Source organism: Gobio gobio (assembly GCF_949357685.1).
Source record: "Gobio gobio genome assembly, chromosome: 18".
NCBI lineage: Eukaryota > Metazoa > Chordata > Actinopteri > Cypriniformes > Gobionidae > Gobio > Gobio gobio.
The window spans coordinates 48,095,395-48,114,905 of record NC_137111.1 but is presented as its reverse complement, the minus strand read 5'-3'; the positions used below and the strand labels follow the sequence as shown (position 1 = coordinate 48,114,905).

At 28.6% G+C, this 19,511-nt stretch overlaps 1 protein-coding gene across 1 annotated transcript in view; it reads right to left on the bottom strand.

Annotated features, from left to right (window-relative positions):
• The window catches only part of dntt (deoxynucleotidyltransferase, terminal), a gene marked incomplete at both ends in the record, with an annotated part of 247,276 nt that overhangs the window by 157,050 nt on the left and 70,715 nt on the right, over nucleotides 1–19,511 (bottom strand). The window contains one exon of the mRNA XM_079843630.1: nucleotides 5,875–6,007. Coding sequence (XP_079699756.1) covers nucleotides 5,875–6,007 — 133 coding nt within the window. The remainder of the gene's footprint in view (nucleotides 1–5,874; nucleotides 6,008–19,511) is intronic.

Genomic DNA, 19,511 nt, shown 5'->3' with positions numbered 1-19,511 from the left:
TGAATGTCTCAACAGAAATCGAGACTCATCAGACCAGGCAACATTTTTCTAGTCTTCAACTGTCCAATTTTGGTGAGCTCGTGCAAATTGTAGCCTCTTTTTCCTATTTGTAGTGGAGATGAGTGGTACCCGGTGGGGTCTTCTGCTGTTGTAGCCTATCCGCCTCAAGGTTGTGTGTGTTGTGGCTTCACAAATGCTTTGCTGCATAGCTCGGTTGTAACGAGTGGTTATTTCAGTCAAAGTTGCTCTTCTATCAGCTTGAATCAGTCGGCCCATTCTCCTCTGACCTCTAGCATCAACAAGGCATTTTCTCCCACAGGACTGCCGCATACTGGATGTTTTTCCCTTTTCACACCATTCTTTGTAAACCCTAGAAATGGTTGTGCGTGAAAATCCCATAACTGAGCAGATTGTGAAATACTCAGACCGGCCCGTCTGGCACCAACAACCATGCCACACTCAAAATTGCTTAAATCCCCTTTCTTTCCCATTCCGACATTCAGTTTGGAGTTCAGGAGATTGTCTTGACCAGGACCACATCCCTAAATGCATTGAGGCAACTGCCATGTGATTGGTTGATTAGATAATTGCATTAATGAGAAATTGAACAGGTGTTCCTAATAATCCTTTAGCCGAGTGTATATTCACAGTTATTTTAAATTCTAATAATATTTCACATTTTTTACTGTAGTTATGATCAAATAAATGCAGCCTTGGTGAGCATGAGAGACTCTTTCAGAAACATAAAAAATAGTAATGGTTTCAAACTGTTGACCAGTACTGTATATATAAATGCACACACTCACATAAATGATGATACATTGACAGAAACTCAGAACACTGAATATTTCATTGTCTGCTTGAAGTCTGATCAGTAAGACAGAGATAAAGTCAGAACAGGCTGGAGGTCTCGCTCTAGGAGCATTCCCATATTTTGCTCTAGGTTTTGCAAGAAGCCTGAGGCAAGTTCGTACACCATCACACTATATGTTGGCTCTGTGAAGCTCACATAATAAACCAAACACACATTTCAATTTGAGTCTGACTCAACCGTGAAGCCGATAAAACAACAGCAGCTAGACATCTGACTTCATTAACACCGTGACAGCGCCACCGACGTCACCGAAACACGTTCCTGGAGTTACTATAAAACGCCGTCACATCTTCAAAAAGGCTTTTGTTTTCATTTGCGCGGCATCTGTTATCTGTTGTGTAGGAGACGTGCGGCTGTGACATCTGTTCCACCCGAGCTAATAATATCTCTCATCCGCCAAGAACACATCAGGAAGATTTATAAAGCAAATAAGCCTGAAATAAACCACTACTGACAAGATACACCAGATCACCGACAAGGTGCACAGCGATAGCGCTGTTCTCACTTTAACTCACTTATCGGAGTTATCTGGGAACAATATCACAACAAAACAGACATAAAAGCAGCTGGAATTTGTGCACTGATCTTATTCAGTATATTATTACTTTCCAAAAATATCAATCTTTAAAGTACTGTCATTATTCAGGCCTGCGGAATCAAATGCACCAGAAATAATGCACCATGTCGAGGTGTGTCTGTGGAGGTTTTAGTGCCTCTCTTCCCATAATTCTCATCACCAACGGAGAGTCTGAAGGACCAACAGCGGCAAAAACAAGACAGCTCACCTCTGAATAATTCAAATAAACACCAGCTATAAAAGAGAAACTTTACAACTGCACTAAACAAAACACAACAGACCAGACAGAGAGGATAAAAACACACACCCTGTTCTTGAAAGCCGTTCGTGCTCGACAAACACTGTGTGATTGAATAAGGACGTTTGGCATTTTCTGTCTGGCGAATGCTATTAAGATTCGTAACCTCTTGGTCACATTCTCTCATAGACAAGCTCAACGAAAGGACCCTCAAGGTACACCTTTTTACATTTACATGGAAGAAATGTGATATGCATTTGATTCTGAAGGGAATCCGGTGATATTAATACACAAGTGTGCGGCTCGCAGACAGATGGAAGTCTGTGGCAGGACACGGTTCATGTGGTTTTTGCTGAACGCGCTCAGTCTATCAGAAGATATCTCAACAATTTGTCAGATTCATCCATATTCATTTTATAGATCTTAGTCTTTGTCAATTAGCCTACTGATTTTTTTGTGTGTGTGCATTTATATTTGCGTTCACAAAAGCATGCAGCTCATCAAGATGAAGGTTGAACGAGGGCTTGATTATTCTGAAAGTTTTAAAGGTTTGAAGGTTATTTAGGCCATGTGTGCCAGTGTTTCCCACAGATTAGAAACCAATTTGCAATTTGCGGGCGGGCGGGTTGATTGGCACAAATATCGATTTCGATCTTGATTCAGTATCAATTCATATGTATATAGCCTACTGTACAACATAAGTTTGCCTTTTTAGCACTATTTTAAACTTTTCTTGGGTTAAATTATATGTGCTTGCATTCATTAGTATTCACTTGTGTGTGCTTATACAAGTATCATTAAAAATATTAGGATGCAAGTTAACTTTTAAAAATTTCACATTGAAAGAAATCTAGTGTTTGATAAATACGTATGTCTAAATATTTATTCAAATGCAAAATCTAAAAATAAGTAAGCAGTTATGAACTGCAATACTTTGAGCAACCAGTCATAGATGTATATTTTTACTAGGGCTGTCAAAAGATTAATCGCGATTAATCGCATCCAAAATAAACGTTTGTGTTTACATAATATATGTGTGTGTACTCTGTTAATTATTATTTATATATAAATACACACACAAGCATGTATTATTATTATTATATTGAGATATATTATAGATTATATAAATGTATATACAGTATATACATGCAAATATTTCTTAAATATATACATGAATGTGTGTGTATTTATATATAAATAATAATTAACAGAGTACACACACATATATTATGTAAACACAAACTTTTATTTTGGATGCGATTTATCGCGATTAATCTTTTGACAGCCCTAATTTTTTTAATTCACGTCCTGTCGAGTATTCGGGTAAACGCAGTCGGATATGTCTTTAATGAACGTATACAGAGTTGAATGAGAAATCGGGTGTTACAATGAGTTTGGTCCGTGCAGCTCTTAAAGGGCCGGAGCTCATATTCTGTGTGAAGCAGGGCAGGGCAGGAACATGCCGGACAAGTGAGTTTTAAGGGTTTTTTAAATGATAAAACAATGAATAGTAAGTTCTGTCATATTATTAAATTACTTTTACAGTTTTTTGCCATGGTATTGATTCAGTATCGGTATTGAGGTATTTTAGTCTGGTATCCTATCGAAGTCATAATGTTAGTATCGTGACAACACTATTCTATATAAAAAGTATTTGCTGATATTCTCTTTTTTATGTTTGTTTACAAATTTGTACCTTTTTACATTTTTATTCTTTTAGTTTTACATTTTGTCAAGGGCTTGTTTACATTTATACTTTTTTATAGTACACTACTGAAGGCCAACGCTGCAAGTTAAATGAAATGTAAAAGTCAAATTGTTGAAAGTTATTTTGATAAATTAGTCAATGGGTTAATCGATTAATCGATAAACTAGTTGATAGATTAATCGATTAACCGATAAATCAATCAATAGATCAATCGATAAATTAGTGGATAGATTAATCGATCCACAGATAATTTACCCAATAGATTCATTGATTCACCAATAAATTAGCCGTCAGATTAATCGATTCAACGATAAATTAGTCGATAGATTAATCGATCCACAGATAAATTAGTCGATAGATTAATCGATCCACAGATAAATTACCCAATAGATGCATCAATTCACCGATAAATTTGCCGTTAGTTTAACCGATTCAACAATAAATTAATCGATCGATTAATCGTTTCAACTGCAAGTTAGCCGATAGATTAATCGACCCGAAGTTAAATTAGTCGATAGATTAATCGATTCAATGATAGATTAGTCGATAGATTAATCAATTAACTGATAAATTAGTCAATAGATTAATCGATCCATCGCTAAATTAGTCGATAGATTAATTGACCCATAGATAAATCAGTCGATAGATCAATCGATTCAGGAATAAATGAGTCGATAGATTAACCGATTCAGCGATAAATTAGTTGATAGATTAATAGTTTCACAGATAAATTAGTCGATAGATTAATCGACCCACCTATAAATCAGTCAATAGATTATTAGATTAACCGATAAATTAGTCAATAGATTAATCGATTCACCGATAAATTAGTCGATAGATTAATCGAGTCACCGATAAATTAGTCGATAGATTAATCGATTCACCGATAAATTAGTCGATAGATTAATCGATATAAAAATAGTCGTAAGTGGCAGCCCTAGTCAAATACTTGGTCAGCACTTTCTGAAACCCTCCACCTTCCCCAGCTCCACCTGAATACATCTGTACACATATTGAATACATATTAAATTACTTTTACAGTTTTTTGCCATGGTATTGATTCAGTATCGGTATTGAGGTATTTTAGTCTGGTATCCTATCAAAGTCATAATGTTAGTATCGTGACAACACTATTCTATATAAAAAGTATTTACTGATATTCTCTTTTTTATGTTTGTTTACAAATTTGTACCTTTTTACATTTTTATTCTTTTAGTTTTACATTTTGTCAAGGGCTTGTTTACATTTATACTTTTTTATAGTACACTACTGAAGGCCAACGCTGCAAGTTAAATGAAATGTAAAAGTCAAATTGTTGAAAGTTATTTTGATAAATTAGTCAATGGGTTAATCGATTAATCGATAAACTAGTTGATAGATTAATCGATTAACCAATAAATTAATCAATAGATCAATCGATAAATTAGTCGATAGATTAATCGATCCACAGATAATTTACCCAATAGATTCATTGATTCACCAATAAATTAGCCGTCAGATTAATCGATTCAACGATAAATTAGTCGATAGATTAATCGATCCACAGATAAATTAGTCGATAGATGAATCGATCCACAGATAAATTACCCAATAGATGCATCGATTCACCGATAAATTTGCCGTTAGTTTAACCGATTCAACGATAAATTAATCGATCGATTAATCGATTCATCTGTAAGTTAGCCGATAGATTAATCGATTCAATGATAGATTAGTCGATAGATTAATCAATTAATTGATAAATTAGTCAATAGATTAATCGATCCATCGCTAAATTAGTCGATAGATTAATTGACCCATAGATAAATCAGTCGATAGATAAATCGATTCAGGAATAAATGAGTCGATAGATTAACCGATTCAGCGATAAATTAGTTGATAGATTAATAGTTTCACAGATAAATTAGTCGATAGATTAATCGACCCACCTATAAATCAGTCAATAGATTATTAGATTAACCGATAAATTAGTCGATAGATTAATCGATTCACCGATAAATTAGTCGATAGATTAATCGATTCAGATAAATTAGTCGATAGATTAATCGATTCAACAATAAATTAGCCGATAGATTAACCGATTCACCGATAAATTAGTCGATAGATTAATCGATTCACTGATAAATTAGTCGATAGATTAATCGATATAAAAATAGTCGTAAGTGGCAGCCCTAGTCAAATACTTGGTCAGCACTTTCTGAAACCCTCCACCTTCCCCAGCTCCACCTGAATACATCTGCTATGGGTAATTCATCTGTGCAATATTGTACAGCAGCAGCGTGTCATGTATGTTTTGGCAAGAGTAGTAGCAGCAGCAGCAGATCTATTCCACCAAGACCAAACATATCAACATGGCCATATCCATTACCATGCCAAACACTCTGACAGTTGTCAAGACAGAAATGTTGTTCCATAAAAAATAAACACACAATCGCACACTGAACACACAAACCACTGATATCGACTCGGGGTCTTACCTGCGGAATCCTCCTGTAATGTGTACGGTGGCCTGCGGGTTGACACAGATAACAGCTTCCTCCACTATAATCTTCAGTGCGCTGGCCTCTGTCCTGCTCACCGGCTTACTGATGTCCTCATAGAACAAGAACCCTGGGACGAGAGCGGATGAATAAAAGACAAACACCCAACAAGTGAGCCACATGGAAAGAACCTATATGCAGTTTATATGCACATATATGATAATATATATATATATGCTGCATATATGCCACATATAGGCAAAATTGAGGTGCATATACAGGCCATATAGGTCTCCTGTATTGCTTCTTTTTATCCACATATAAGCCCTAAACATACATACAAGATATGTCTCCTATATAGCTCATGGCAGGATCTGGTCATTTTGTAGCCAATATCTCACTTTGGCAACTATCATGCATGATGAGTAGTTCATATTATCTATTATCAATGCAATAACTAACAAAAAAAAAGTGATGCAAGAACTTATGCATGTGCGAACACGTGAAATTGGTATCACATGTAATTGGCATGTTATGGAATTTAACTATGGCAATTAGGAGGAGATGGAAAGCTATATCTACACGTTTTCCTGAAACATTTACAAGGTCGATTCTTTTCTGTATTAAGATCGTGGAAAAGAAGGAAATGTATAACAAAATGGTTTTGTCAATCAAGCCTTTTTTTCAATTTCAAATTCACATTACAGCTCACACATTCACCGTTACATCCACCAAATGCAATGCAAAATGCAATGTTTTCTGTATTGTCTTAATGCAGTTTCTAGATGAATATGGCTGAAAGGTCATTACAGTCTAAATGTAGCAACAACAACAAAAAAAGTACATAGGTGAACATATAGGTGCATATATACGTGCATACATGAACCTATATATGTATGCACGCATATTTGTACACATATATGTACATCTAATATAGGAAAACGGACAATTTTATATATGTCACATATATTAAAAACCTGTATCAAAACCTGTATTAAAACATATGTTCATATAGATTTTTACAGAGCGGTGTTTACCTGTGAAAACGCTCCACCATGATACTAACATGCTATTTTTATGCGGTGTGTGGCTGTGTTCGGAATAAACTAATTATCAAGATCATGTGAAATAATTCACACCAGTCTTCACATAAATATGCAATCAAAACATTTTACATTTAATGCCTAAATATTAGAGTTGAGAGGTTTCATCGCATCACTAACATTGGTTGACTTCGCAACTTTACTGTTAATTATGGGTAATTCTCAAATTAGAGTTCCTTGGAGTTCAATACTGTCTGCAAATGTGACGCCCGCACTTTCATGCTGTTCTGGATAGTTATTTAAAAATGATTTAATAGTGCAGTTTCAGCACTGAGCCTCTTTAGAGAGAGTATTAGCACATTTTCTATTTGTAACGAGTGTCTCTCACTAGTGGTTTGCATGAGAAATATTAATTACAGAGCTCACTTCCTCTTGAGATCCCGCACACGTCCCAGTGCGTTTGACCTTCTTTCACTTACAGAATTGGATCTATGGTAAATATACACCGATCGGGCATTACATTATGACCTAATATTGTGTTGGTTGCGAGGTTGGACCTTTATGAGTGTTAAAGAGCAATATAGAGTAAAATGGTTTCCATCTTGGCTTGTTTGATCTGCTTTGTAATATCGAATCTCCTTCTCTGTCCTGCTGTCACATTTAATAGAGCACAGGTGACGGATGCCACAAGTTAAAATCACATTAATTTTCTCCATAGAGAAAATGATTTTTTAGTGATAAAGCACTTTGAGTGACAGACTCGAGTGCTCTGGATAAAAGCATCTGCCAAATGCATTACAAGTAAATGTAAAATGTACATCATCCAAAATCGTGGCGAGAGATCCATCAATCAGTCGCTGTTAGAAAACGGGAATTTCTCAAAATAGTTATATATTTGCATACAGTATAGCCAGAGTTTCTTCTGCTCTCCAAGGCTGTGTTAATTTGATCAAAAAAACAGTAAAATTGTGAAATATCATTCCAATGTAATTCATATGTTCTCTATGTGAATATGTAGTAAATTGTCATTTATTCCTGTGATCAAAGCTGAGTTTATCATCATTACTCCAGTCTTCAGTGTCACATGATCCTCCACTAATCATTCTCATATGAGGATTTGACACATTTATGATTATTATCCGTCATATTTGTGTGGAATATTCATATTTTCAGGATTCTTTGATGAATAGAAAGTTCAAAAGAACAGCATTTATTTGAAATATAATCTTTTGTAACATTATAAATGTAATCAATTTAATGCATCCTTGCGATTTCAATAATTCAAGTACATTATTCATAACGCTTCACGAGTGGAGCCTGTTGCATGCTTTATCAAGGTATTCATAATTTTCATTTTAATGCATTATAAATGTAGTCATAATGTGCATAATAATGGATTATAAAGGTATTCATAATGTGCATTATAATGGATTATAAAGGTATTCATAATGTACATAATAATGGATTATAAATGTATTCATAATGTGCATAATAATGGATTATAAATGTATTCATAATGTGCATAATAATGGATTATAAAGGTATTCATAATGTACATAATAATGGATTATAAAGGTATTCATAATGTACATAATAATGGATTATAAATGTATTCATAATGTGCATAATAATGGATTATAAATGTATTCATAATGTGCATAATAATGGATTATAAAGGTATTCATAATGTACATAATAATGGATTATAAAGGTATTCATAATGTACATAATAATGGATTATAAATGTATTCATAATGTGCATAATAATGGATTATAAATGTATTCATAATGTGCATAATAATGGATTATAAAGGTATTCATAATGTACATAATAATGGATTATAAAGGTATTCATAATGTACATAATAATGGATTATAAATGTATTCATAATGTGCATAATAATGGATTATAAAGGTATTCATAATGTACATAATAAAGGATTATAAAGGTATTCATAATGTACATAATAATGGATTATAAAAGTATTCATAATGTGCATAATAATGGATTATAAAGGTATTCATAATGTACATAATAATGTATTATAAAGGTATTCATAATGTGCATAATAATGGATTATAAAGGTATTCATAATGTGCATAATAATGGATTATAAATGTATTCATAATGTACATAATAATGGATTATAAATGTATTCATAATGTACATAATAATGGATTATAAAGGTATTCATAATGTACATAATAATGGATTATAAAGGTATTCATAATGTACATAATAATGGATTATAAAGGTATTCATAATGTACATAATAATGGATTATAAAGGTATTCATAATGTGCATAATAATGGATTATAAATGTATTCATAATGTACATAATAATGGATTATAAATATATTCATAATGTACATAATAATGGATTATAAATGTATTCATAATGTACATAATAATGGATTATAAATATATTCATAATGTACATAATAATGGATTATAAATGTATTCATAATGTACATAATCATGGATTATAAATATATTCATAATGTACATAATAATGGATTATAAAAGTATTCATAATGTGCATTATAATGGATTATAAATGTATTCATAATGTACATAATATTGGATTATAAATGTATTCATAATGTACATAATAATGGATTATAAAGGTATTCATAATGTACATAATAATGCATTATAAATGTAGTCATAATGTGCATAATAATGGATTATAAAGGTATTCATAATGTGCATAATAATGGATTATAAAGGTATTCATAATGTACATAATAATGGATTATAAAATGTATTCATAATGTACATAATAATGGATTATAAATGTATTCATAATGTGCATAATAATGGATTATAAAATGTATTCATAATGTGCATAATAATGGATTATAAAATGTATTCATAATGTACATAATAATGGATTATAAATGTATTCATAATGTACATAATAATGGATTATAAAGGTATTCATAATGTGCATAATAATGGATTATAAATGTATTCATAATGTACATAATAATGGATTATAAAGGTATTCATAATGTGCATAATAATGGATTATAAATGTATTCATAATGTACATAATAATGGATTATAAAGGTATTCATAATGTACATAATAATGGATTATAAATGTATTCATAATGTACATAATAATGGATTATAAAGGTATTCATAATGTGCATAATAATGGATTATAAATGTATTCATAATGTACATAATAATGGATTATAAAGGTATTCATAATGTACATAATAATGGATTATAAATGTATTCATAATGTACATAATAATGGATTATAAATGTAGTCATAATGTGCATAATAATGGATTATAAAGGTATTCATAATGTGCATAATAATGGATTATAAAGGTATTCATAATGTACATAATAATGGATTATAAAGGTATTCATAATGTACATAATAATGGATTATAAATGTATTCATAATGTGCATAATAATGGATTATAAAATGTATTCATAATGTGCATAATAATGGATTATAAAATGTATTCATAATGTACATAATAATGGATTATAAATGTATTCATAATGTGCATAATAATGGATTATAAAGGTATTCATAATGTGCATAATAATGGATTATAAATGTATTCATAATGTACATAATAATGGATTATAAAGGTATTTATAATGTGCATAATAATGGATTATAAATGTATTCATAATGTACATAATAATGGATTATAAAGGTATTCATAATGTGCATAATAATGGATTATAAATGTTTTCATAATGTGCATAATAATGGATTATAAAGGTATTCATAATGTACATAATAATGGATTATAAATGTATTCATAATGTGCATAATAATGGATTATAAAGGTATTCATAATGTGCATAATAATGGATTATAAATGTATTCATAATGTGCATTATAATGGATTATAAAGGTATTCATAATGTACATAATAATGGATTATAAATGTATCATAATGTGCATAATAATGGATTATAAAGGTATTCATAATGTACATAATAATGGATTATAAATGTATTCATAATGTGCATAATAATGGATTATAAATGTATTCATAATGTACATAATAATGGATTATAAATGTATTCATAATGTACATAATAATGGATTATAAAGGTATTCATAATGTGCATAATAATGGATTATAAATGTATTCATAATGTACATAATAATGGATTATAAATGTATTCATAATGTGCATAATAATGGATTATAAATGTATTCATAATGTGCATAATAATGGATTATAAATGTATTCATAATGTGCATAATAATGGATTATAAATGTATTCATAATGTGCATAATAATGGATTATAAATGTATTCATAATGTGCATAATAATGGATTATAAATGTATTCATAATGTGCATAATAATGGATTATAAATGTATTCATAATGTGCATAATAATGGATTATAAATGTATTCATAATGTACATAATAATGGATTATAAATGTATTCATAATGTACATAATAATGGATTATAAAGGTATTCATAATGTGCATAATAATGGATTATAAATGTATTCATAATGTACATAATAATGGATTATAAAGGTATTCATAATGTGCATAATAATGGATTATAAATGTATTCATAATGTACATAATAATGGATTATAAAGGTATTCATAATGTGCATAATAATGGATTATAAATGTTTTCATAATGTGCATAATAATGGATTATAAAGGTATTCATAATGTACATAATAATGGATTATAAATGTATTCATAATGTGCATAATAATGGATTATAAAGGTATTCATAATGTGCATAATAATGGATTATAAATGTATTCATAATGTGCATTATAATGGATTATAAAGGTATTCATAATGTACATAATAATGGATTATAAATGTATTCATAATGTACATAATAATGGATTATAAAGGTATTCATAATGTACATAATAATGGATTATAAAATGTATTCATAATGTACATAATAATGGATTATAAAGGTATTCATAATGTACATAATAATGGATTATAAATGTATTCATAATGTGCATAATGGATTATAAAGGTATTCATAATGTACATAATAATGGATTATAAATGTATTCATAATGTACATAATAATGGATTATAAATGTATTCATAATGTACATAATAATGGATTATAAATGTATTCATAATGTACATAATAATGGATTATAAATGTATTCATAATGTACATAATAATGGATTATAAATGTATTCATAATGTACATAATAATGGATTATAAATGTATTCATAATGTACATAATAATGGATTATAAATGTATTCATAATGTACATAATAATGGATTATAAATGTATTCATAATGTACATAATAATGGATTATAAATGTATTCATAATGTACATAATAATGGATTATAAATGTATTCATAATGTACATAATAATGGATTATAAATGTATTCATAATGTACATAATAATGGATTATAAATGTATTCATAATGTACATAATAATGCATTATAAATGTATTCATAATGTACATAATAATGGATTATAAAGGTTTTCATAATGTGCATAATAATGGATTATAAAGGTATTCATAATGTGCATAATAATGGATTATAAATGTATTCATAATGTACAGAATAATGGATTATAAAGGTATTCATAATGTGCATAATAATGGATTATAAAGGTATTCATAATGTACATAATAATGGATTATAAAGGTATTCATAATGTGCATAATAATGGATTATAAATGTATTCATAATGTGCATAATAATGGATTATAAATGTATTCATAATGTGCATAATAATGGATTATAAATGTATTCATAATGTGCATAATAATGGATTATAAATGTATTCATAATGTGCATAATAATGGATTATAAATGTATTCATAATGTACATAATAATGGATTATAAATGTATTCATAATGTACATAATAATGGATTATAAAGGTATTCATAATGTGCATAATAATGGATTATAAATGTATTCATAATGTACATAATAATGGATTATAAAGGTATTCATAATGTGCATAATAATGGATTATAAATGTATTCATAATGTACATAATAATGGATTATAAAGGTATTCATAATGTGCATAATAATGGATTATAAATGTTTTCATAATGTGCATAATAATGGATTATAAAGGTATTCATAATGTACATAATAATGGATTATAAATGTATTCATAATGTGCATAATAATGGATTATAAAGGTATTCATAATGTGCATAATAATGGATTATAAATGTATTCATAATGTGCATTATAATGGATTATAAAGGTATTCATAATGTACATAATAATGGATTATAAATGTATTCATAATGTACATAATAATGGATTATAAAGGTATTCATAATGTACATAATAATGGATTATAAAATGTATTCATAATGTACATAATAATGGATTATAAAGGTATTCATAATGTACATAATAATGGATTATAAATGTATTCATAATGTGCATAATGGATTATAAAGGTATTCATAATGTACATAATAATGGATTATAAATGTATTCATAATGTACATAATAATGGATTATAAATGTATTCATAATGTACATAATAATGGATTATAAATGTATTCATAATGTACATAATAATGGATTATAAATGTATTCATAATGTACATAATAATGGATTATAAATGTATTCAAAATGTACATAATAATGGATTATAAATGTATTCATAATGTACATAATAATGGATTATAAATGTATTCATAATGTACATAATAATGGATTATAAATGTATTCATAATGTACATAATAATGGATTATAAATGTATTCATAATGTACATAATAATGGATTATAAATGTATTCATAATGTACATAATAATGGATTATAAATGTATTCATAATGTACATAATAATGGATTATAAATGTATTCATAATGTACATAATAATGCATTATAAATGTATTCATAATGTACATAATAATGGATTATAAAGGTTTTCATAATGTGCATAATAATGGATTATAAAGGTATTCATAATGTGCATAATAATGGATTATAAATGTATTCATAATGTACAGAATAATGGATTATAAAGGTATTCATAATGTGCATAATAATGGATTATAAAGGTATTCATAATGTACATAATCATGGATTATAAAGGTATTCATAATGTACGTAATAATGGATTATAAAGGTATTCATAATGTACAGAATAATGGATTATAAAGGTATTCATAATGTACATAATAATGGATTATAAATGTATTCATAATGTACAGAATAATGGATTATAAAGGTATTCATAATGTGCATAATAATGGATTATAAAGGTATTCATAATGTACATAATAATGCATTATAAAAGGTATTCATAATGTGCATAATAATGGATTATAAAGGTATTCATAATGTACATAATAATGGATTATAAATGTATTCATAATGTGCATAATAATGGATTATAAATGTATTCATAATGTACATAATAATGGATTATAAATGTATTCATAATGTACATAATAATGGATTATAAAGGTATTCATAATGTGCATAATAATGGATTATAAATGTATTCATAATGTACATAATAATGGATTATAAATGTATTCATAATGTGCATAATAATGGATTATAAATGTATTCATAATGTGCATAATAATGGATTATAAATGTATTCATAATGTGCATAATAATGGATTATAAATGTATTCATAATGTGCATAATAATGGATTATAAATGTATTCATAATGTGCATAATAATGGATTATAAATGTATTCATAATGTGCATAATAATGGATTATAAATGTATTCATAATGTGCATAATAATGGATTATAAATGTATTCATAATGTACATAATAATGGATTATAAATGTATTCATAATGTACATAATAATGGATTATAAAGGTATTCATAATGTGCATAATAATGGATTATAAATGTATTCATAATGTACATAATAATGGATTATAAAGGTATTCATAATGTGCATAATAATGGATTATAAATGTTTTCATAATGTGCATAATAATGGATTATAAAGGTATTCATAATGTACATAATAATGGATTATAAATGTATTCATAATGTGCATAATAATGGATTATAAAGGTATTCATAATGTGCATAATAATGGATTATAAAGGTATTCATAATGTACATAATAATGGATTATAAATGTTTTCATAATGTACATAATAATGGATTATAAAGGTATTCATAATGTACATAATAATGGATTATAAAATGTATTCATAATGTACATAATAATGGATTATAAAGGTATTCATAATGTACATAATAATGGATTATAAATGTATTCATAATGTGCATAATGGATTATAAAGGTATTCATAATGTACATAATAATGGATTATAAATGTATTCATAATGTACATAATAATGGATTATAAATGTATTCATAATGTACATAATAATGGATTATAAATGTATTCATAATGTACATAATAATGGATTATAAATGTATTCATAATGTACATAATAATGGATTATAAATGTATTCATAATGTACATAATAATGGATTATAAATGTATTCATAATGTACATAATAATGGATTATAAATGTATTCATAATGTACATAATAATGGATTATAAATGTATTCATAATGTACATAATAATGGATTATAAATGTATTCATAATGTACATAATAATGGATTATAAATGTATTCATAATGTACATAATAATGGATTATAAATGTATTCATAATGTACATAATAATGGATTATAAATGTATTCATAATGTACATAATAATGCATTATAAATGTATTCATAATGTACATAATAATGGATTATAAAGGTTTTCATAATGTGCATAATAATGGATTATAAAGGTATTCATAATGTACAGAATAATGGATTATAAATGTATTCATAATGTGCATAATAATGGATTATAAAGGTATTCATAATGTGCATAATAATGGATTATAAAGGTATTCATAATGTGCATAATAATGGATTATAAAGGTATTCATAATGTGCATAATAATGGATTTTAAAGGTATTCATAATGTACATAATAATGGATTATAAAGGTATTCATAATGTTCATAATAATGGATTATAATGGTATTCATAATGTGCATAATAATGGATTATAAATTTATTCATAATGTACAGAATAATGGATTATAAAGGTATTCATAATGTACAGAATAATGGATTATAAAGGTATTCATAATGTGCATAATAATGGATTATAAATGTATTCATAATGTACAGAATAATGGATTATAAAGGTATTCATAATGTCCATAATAATGGATTATAAAGGTATTCATAATGTGCATAATAATGGATTATAAAGGTATTCATAATGTGCATAATCATGGATTATAAATGTATTCATAATGTACAGAATAATGGATTATAAATGTATTCATAATGTACATAATAATGGATTATAAATGTATTCATAATGTACAGAATAATGGATTATAAAGGTATTCATAATGTGCATAATAATGGATTATAAATGTATTCATAATGTACAGAATAATGGATTATAAAGGTATTCATAATGTGCATAATAATGGATTATAAATGTATTCATAATGTACATAATCATGGATTATAAAGGTATTCATAATGTACGTAATAATGGATTATAAAGGTATTCATAATGTACAGAATAATGGATTATAAAGGTATTCATAATGTACATAATAATGGATTATAAATGTATTCATAATGTACAGAATAATGGATTATAAAGGTATTCATAATGTGCATAATAATGGATTATAAAGGTATTCATAATGTACATAATAATGCATTATAAAAGGTATTCATAATGTGCATAATAATGGATTATAAAGGTATTCATAATGTACATAATAATGGATTATAAAGGTATTCATAATGTGCATAATAATGGATTATAAAATGTATTCATAATGTACATAATAATGGATTATAAATGTATTCATAATGTGCATTATAATGGATTATAAAGGTATTCATAATGTGCATAATAATGGATTATAAATGTATTCATAATGTACATAATAATGGATTATAAATGTATTCATAATGTACGTAATAATGGATTATAAATGTATTCATAATGTGCATAATAATGGATTATAAATGTATTCATAATGTGCATAATAATGGATTATAAAGGTATTCATAATGTGCATAATAATGGATTATAAAGGTATTCATAATGTGCATAATAATGGATTATAAATGTATTCATAATGTACATAATAATGGATTATAAATGTATTCATAATGTACGTAATAATGGATTATAAAGGTATTCATAATGTGCATAATAATGGATAATAAATGTATTCATAATGTACATAATAATGGATTATAAATGTATTCATAATGTACATAATAATGGATTATAAAGGTATTCATAATGTACGTAATAATGGATTATAAATGTATTCATAATGTGCATAATAATGGATTATAAATGTATTCATAATGTACATAATAATGGATTATAAAGGTATTCATAATGTACAGAATAATGGATTATAAAGGTATTCATAATGTACAGAATAATGGATTATAAAGGTATTCATAATGTGCATAATAATGGATTATAAAATGTATTCATAATGTACATAATAATGGATTATAAAATGTATTCATAATGTGCATAATAATGGATTATAAAATGTATTCATAATGTACATAATAATGGATTATAAAGGTATTCATAATGTACATAATAATGGATTATAAATGTATTCATAATGTGCATAATAATGGATTATAAAGGTATTCATAATGTACATAATAATGGATTATAAAATGTATTCATAATGTGCATAATAATGGATTATAAAGGTATTAATAATGTACATAATAATGGATTATAAAGGTATTCATAATGTGCATAATAATGGATTATAAAATGTATTCATAATGTTCATAATAATGGATTATAAAGGTATTCATAATGTACATAATAATGGATTATAAATGTATTCATAATGTGCATAATAATGGATTATAAAGGTATTCATAATGTACATAATAATGGATTATAAAGGTATTAATAATGTACATAATAATGGATTATAAAAGGTATTCATAATGTACATAATAATGGATTATAGAATCTTTTGTAACATTATAAATGTCTCACTTGTCTTCAATTTAATGCAGTCTTGCAATTCCAGTAATTCAAGTACATTACTCATAATGCTTCACGAGTGGAGCCTGTTGCGTGCTGCTATTTATGACGTTCTCTGAAGTTTTACACTTGTTTTCATCCTCTGTGTTTTGCATGAGTTAGAACTTCACACAGAGCCAGAGAAACCATACCAACGCGAGACCTTTTCCAACAAGAGCGCCTGCACCGCCTCCCACCCGACTGGAAATCTCCCAAACCAAATCTGCATAATTGTCTGAAGCCGGCGTGTTGTTTATAGATCAGCAGGTCGTAAATGAGCGCCTGAAGAAAAATTACGAGGCCTGACGATTGAAAAATAGTAGCGAAACAATCCCTGCCTCATTAAACGTTCCTCTTACAGTAGATTTTCCTAAACAAGCAGTAATTAACAAAACACACAACCCTCCGTCATACACCCAGGCCATAAAACAACGGGTCAGGTAAGGCAATCGCTTTAAAAGCTAACAATAAAATCACATCATAATTCATGGACGAGATGACAGCGGGAACACGGCTGGCCTTTTCCCAGCCTGATTGATGAGCTCTGAATGTATAACCACCACAACTCTCGCATTTTCCCACGTCCTTCCGGCTCCCGGGAGGGTTTAACAGCGAATGTGATGCAACGGACTCATCGATACGCATATTTACATTCCAGGAGGTTTTCCGAGCAACGCTCGCAGACATGACCGCGCCGGAGGACGGACGGGAGAGCGCGCGGTAAACAGTGGGATTCCAGACACACACACACACACACACACACAGTCAGAGGCCGACGGCTGCATGGAAATGACCAGAACTGATGACTGTGGTTTGGCAGGAACATTTATCAAATCTACACTGAAAGAGAGGGAGGTCTGGCTTAAATAAACGCTAGAAAACAGGACTGCTCTGTGAAGGCAGAAACTGCTGTGAGATGCTAACTCAGACTGTTTTCCCCAAAAAGTGTCCCAATTAACCCCAATCTCCCCTAGTATACACTCTAAAAAAATTCTTGGCTCATAATCATAGGGAAACTTTTTTGGTGCTTCAGTGGTTCTTCAGCGGTTCTTCAGAGGTGCTATATAGCACCTTAGTAAAAGAACCAGTGAAGAACCAGTGAAGAACCACTGAAGAACCGCTGAAGAACCACTGAAGAACCGCTAAAGAACCGCTGAAGAACCTCTGAAGAACCGCTAAAGAACCGCTGAAGAACCGCTGAAGAACCGCTGAAGAACCGCTGAAGAACCACTGAAGAACCACTGAAGAACCGCTGAAGAACCTCTGAAGAACCGCTAAAGAACCGCTGAAGAACCACTGAAGAACCGCTGAAGAACCGCTGAAGAACCGCTGAAGAACCACTGAAGAACCGCTGAAGAACCTCTGAAGAACCGCTAAAGAACCGCTGAAGAACCACTGAAGAACCACTGAAGAACCGCTGAAGAACCGTTGAAGAACCGCTGAAGAACCGCTGAAGAACCTCTGAAGAACCTCTGAAGAACCGCTGAAGAACCACTGAAGAAC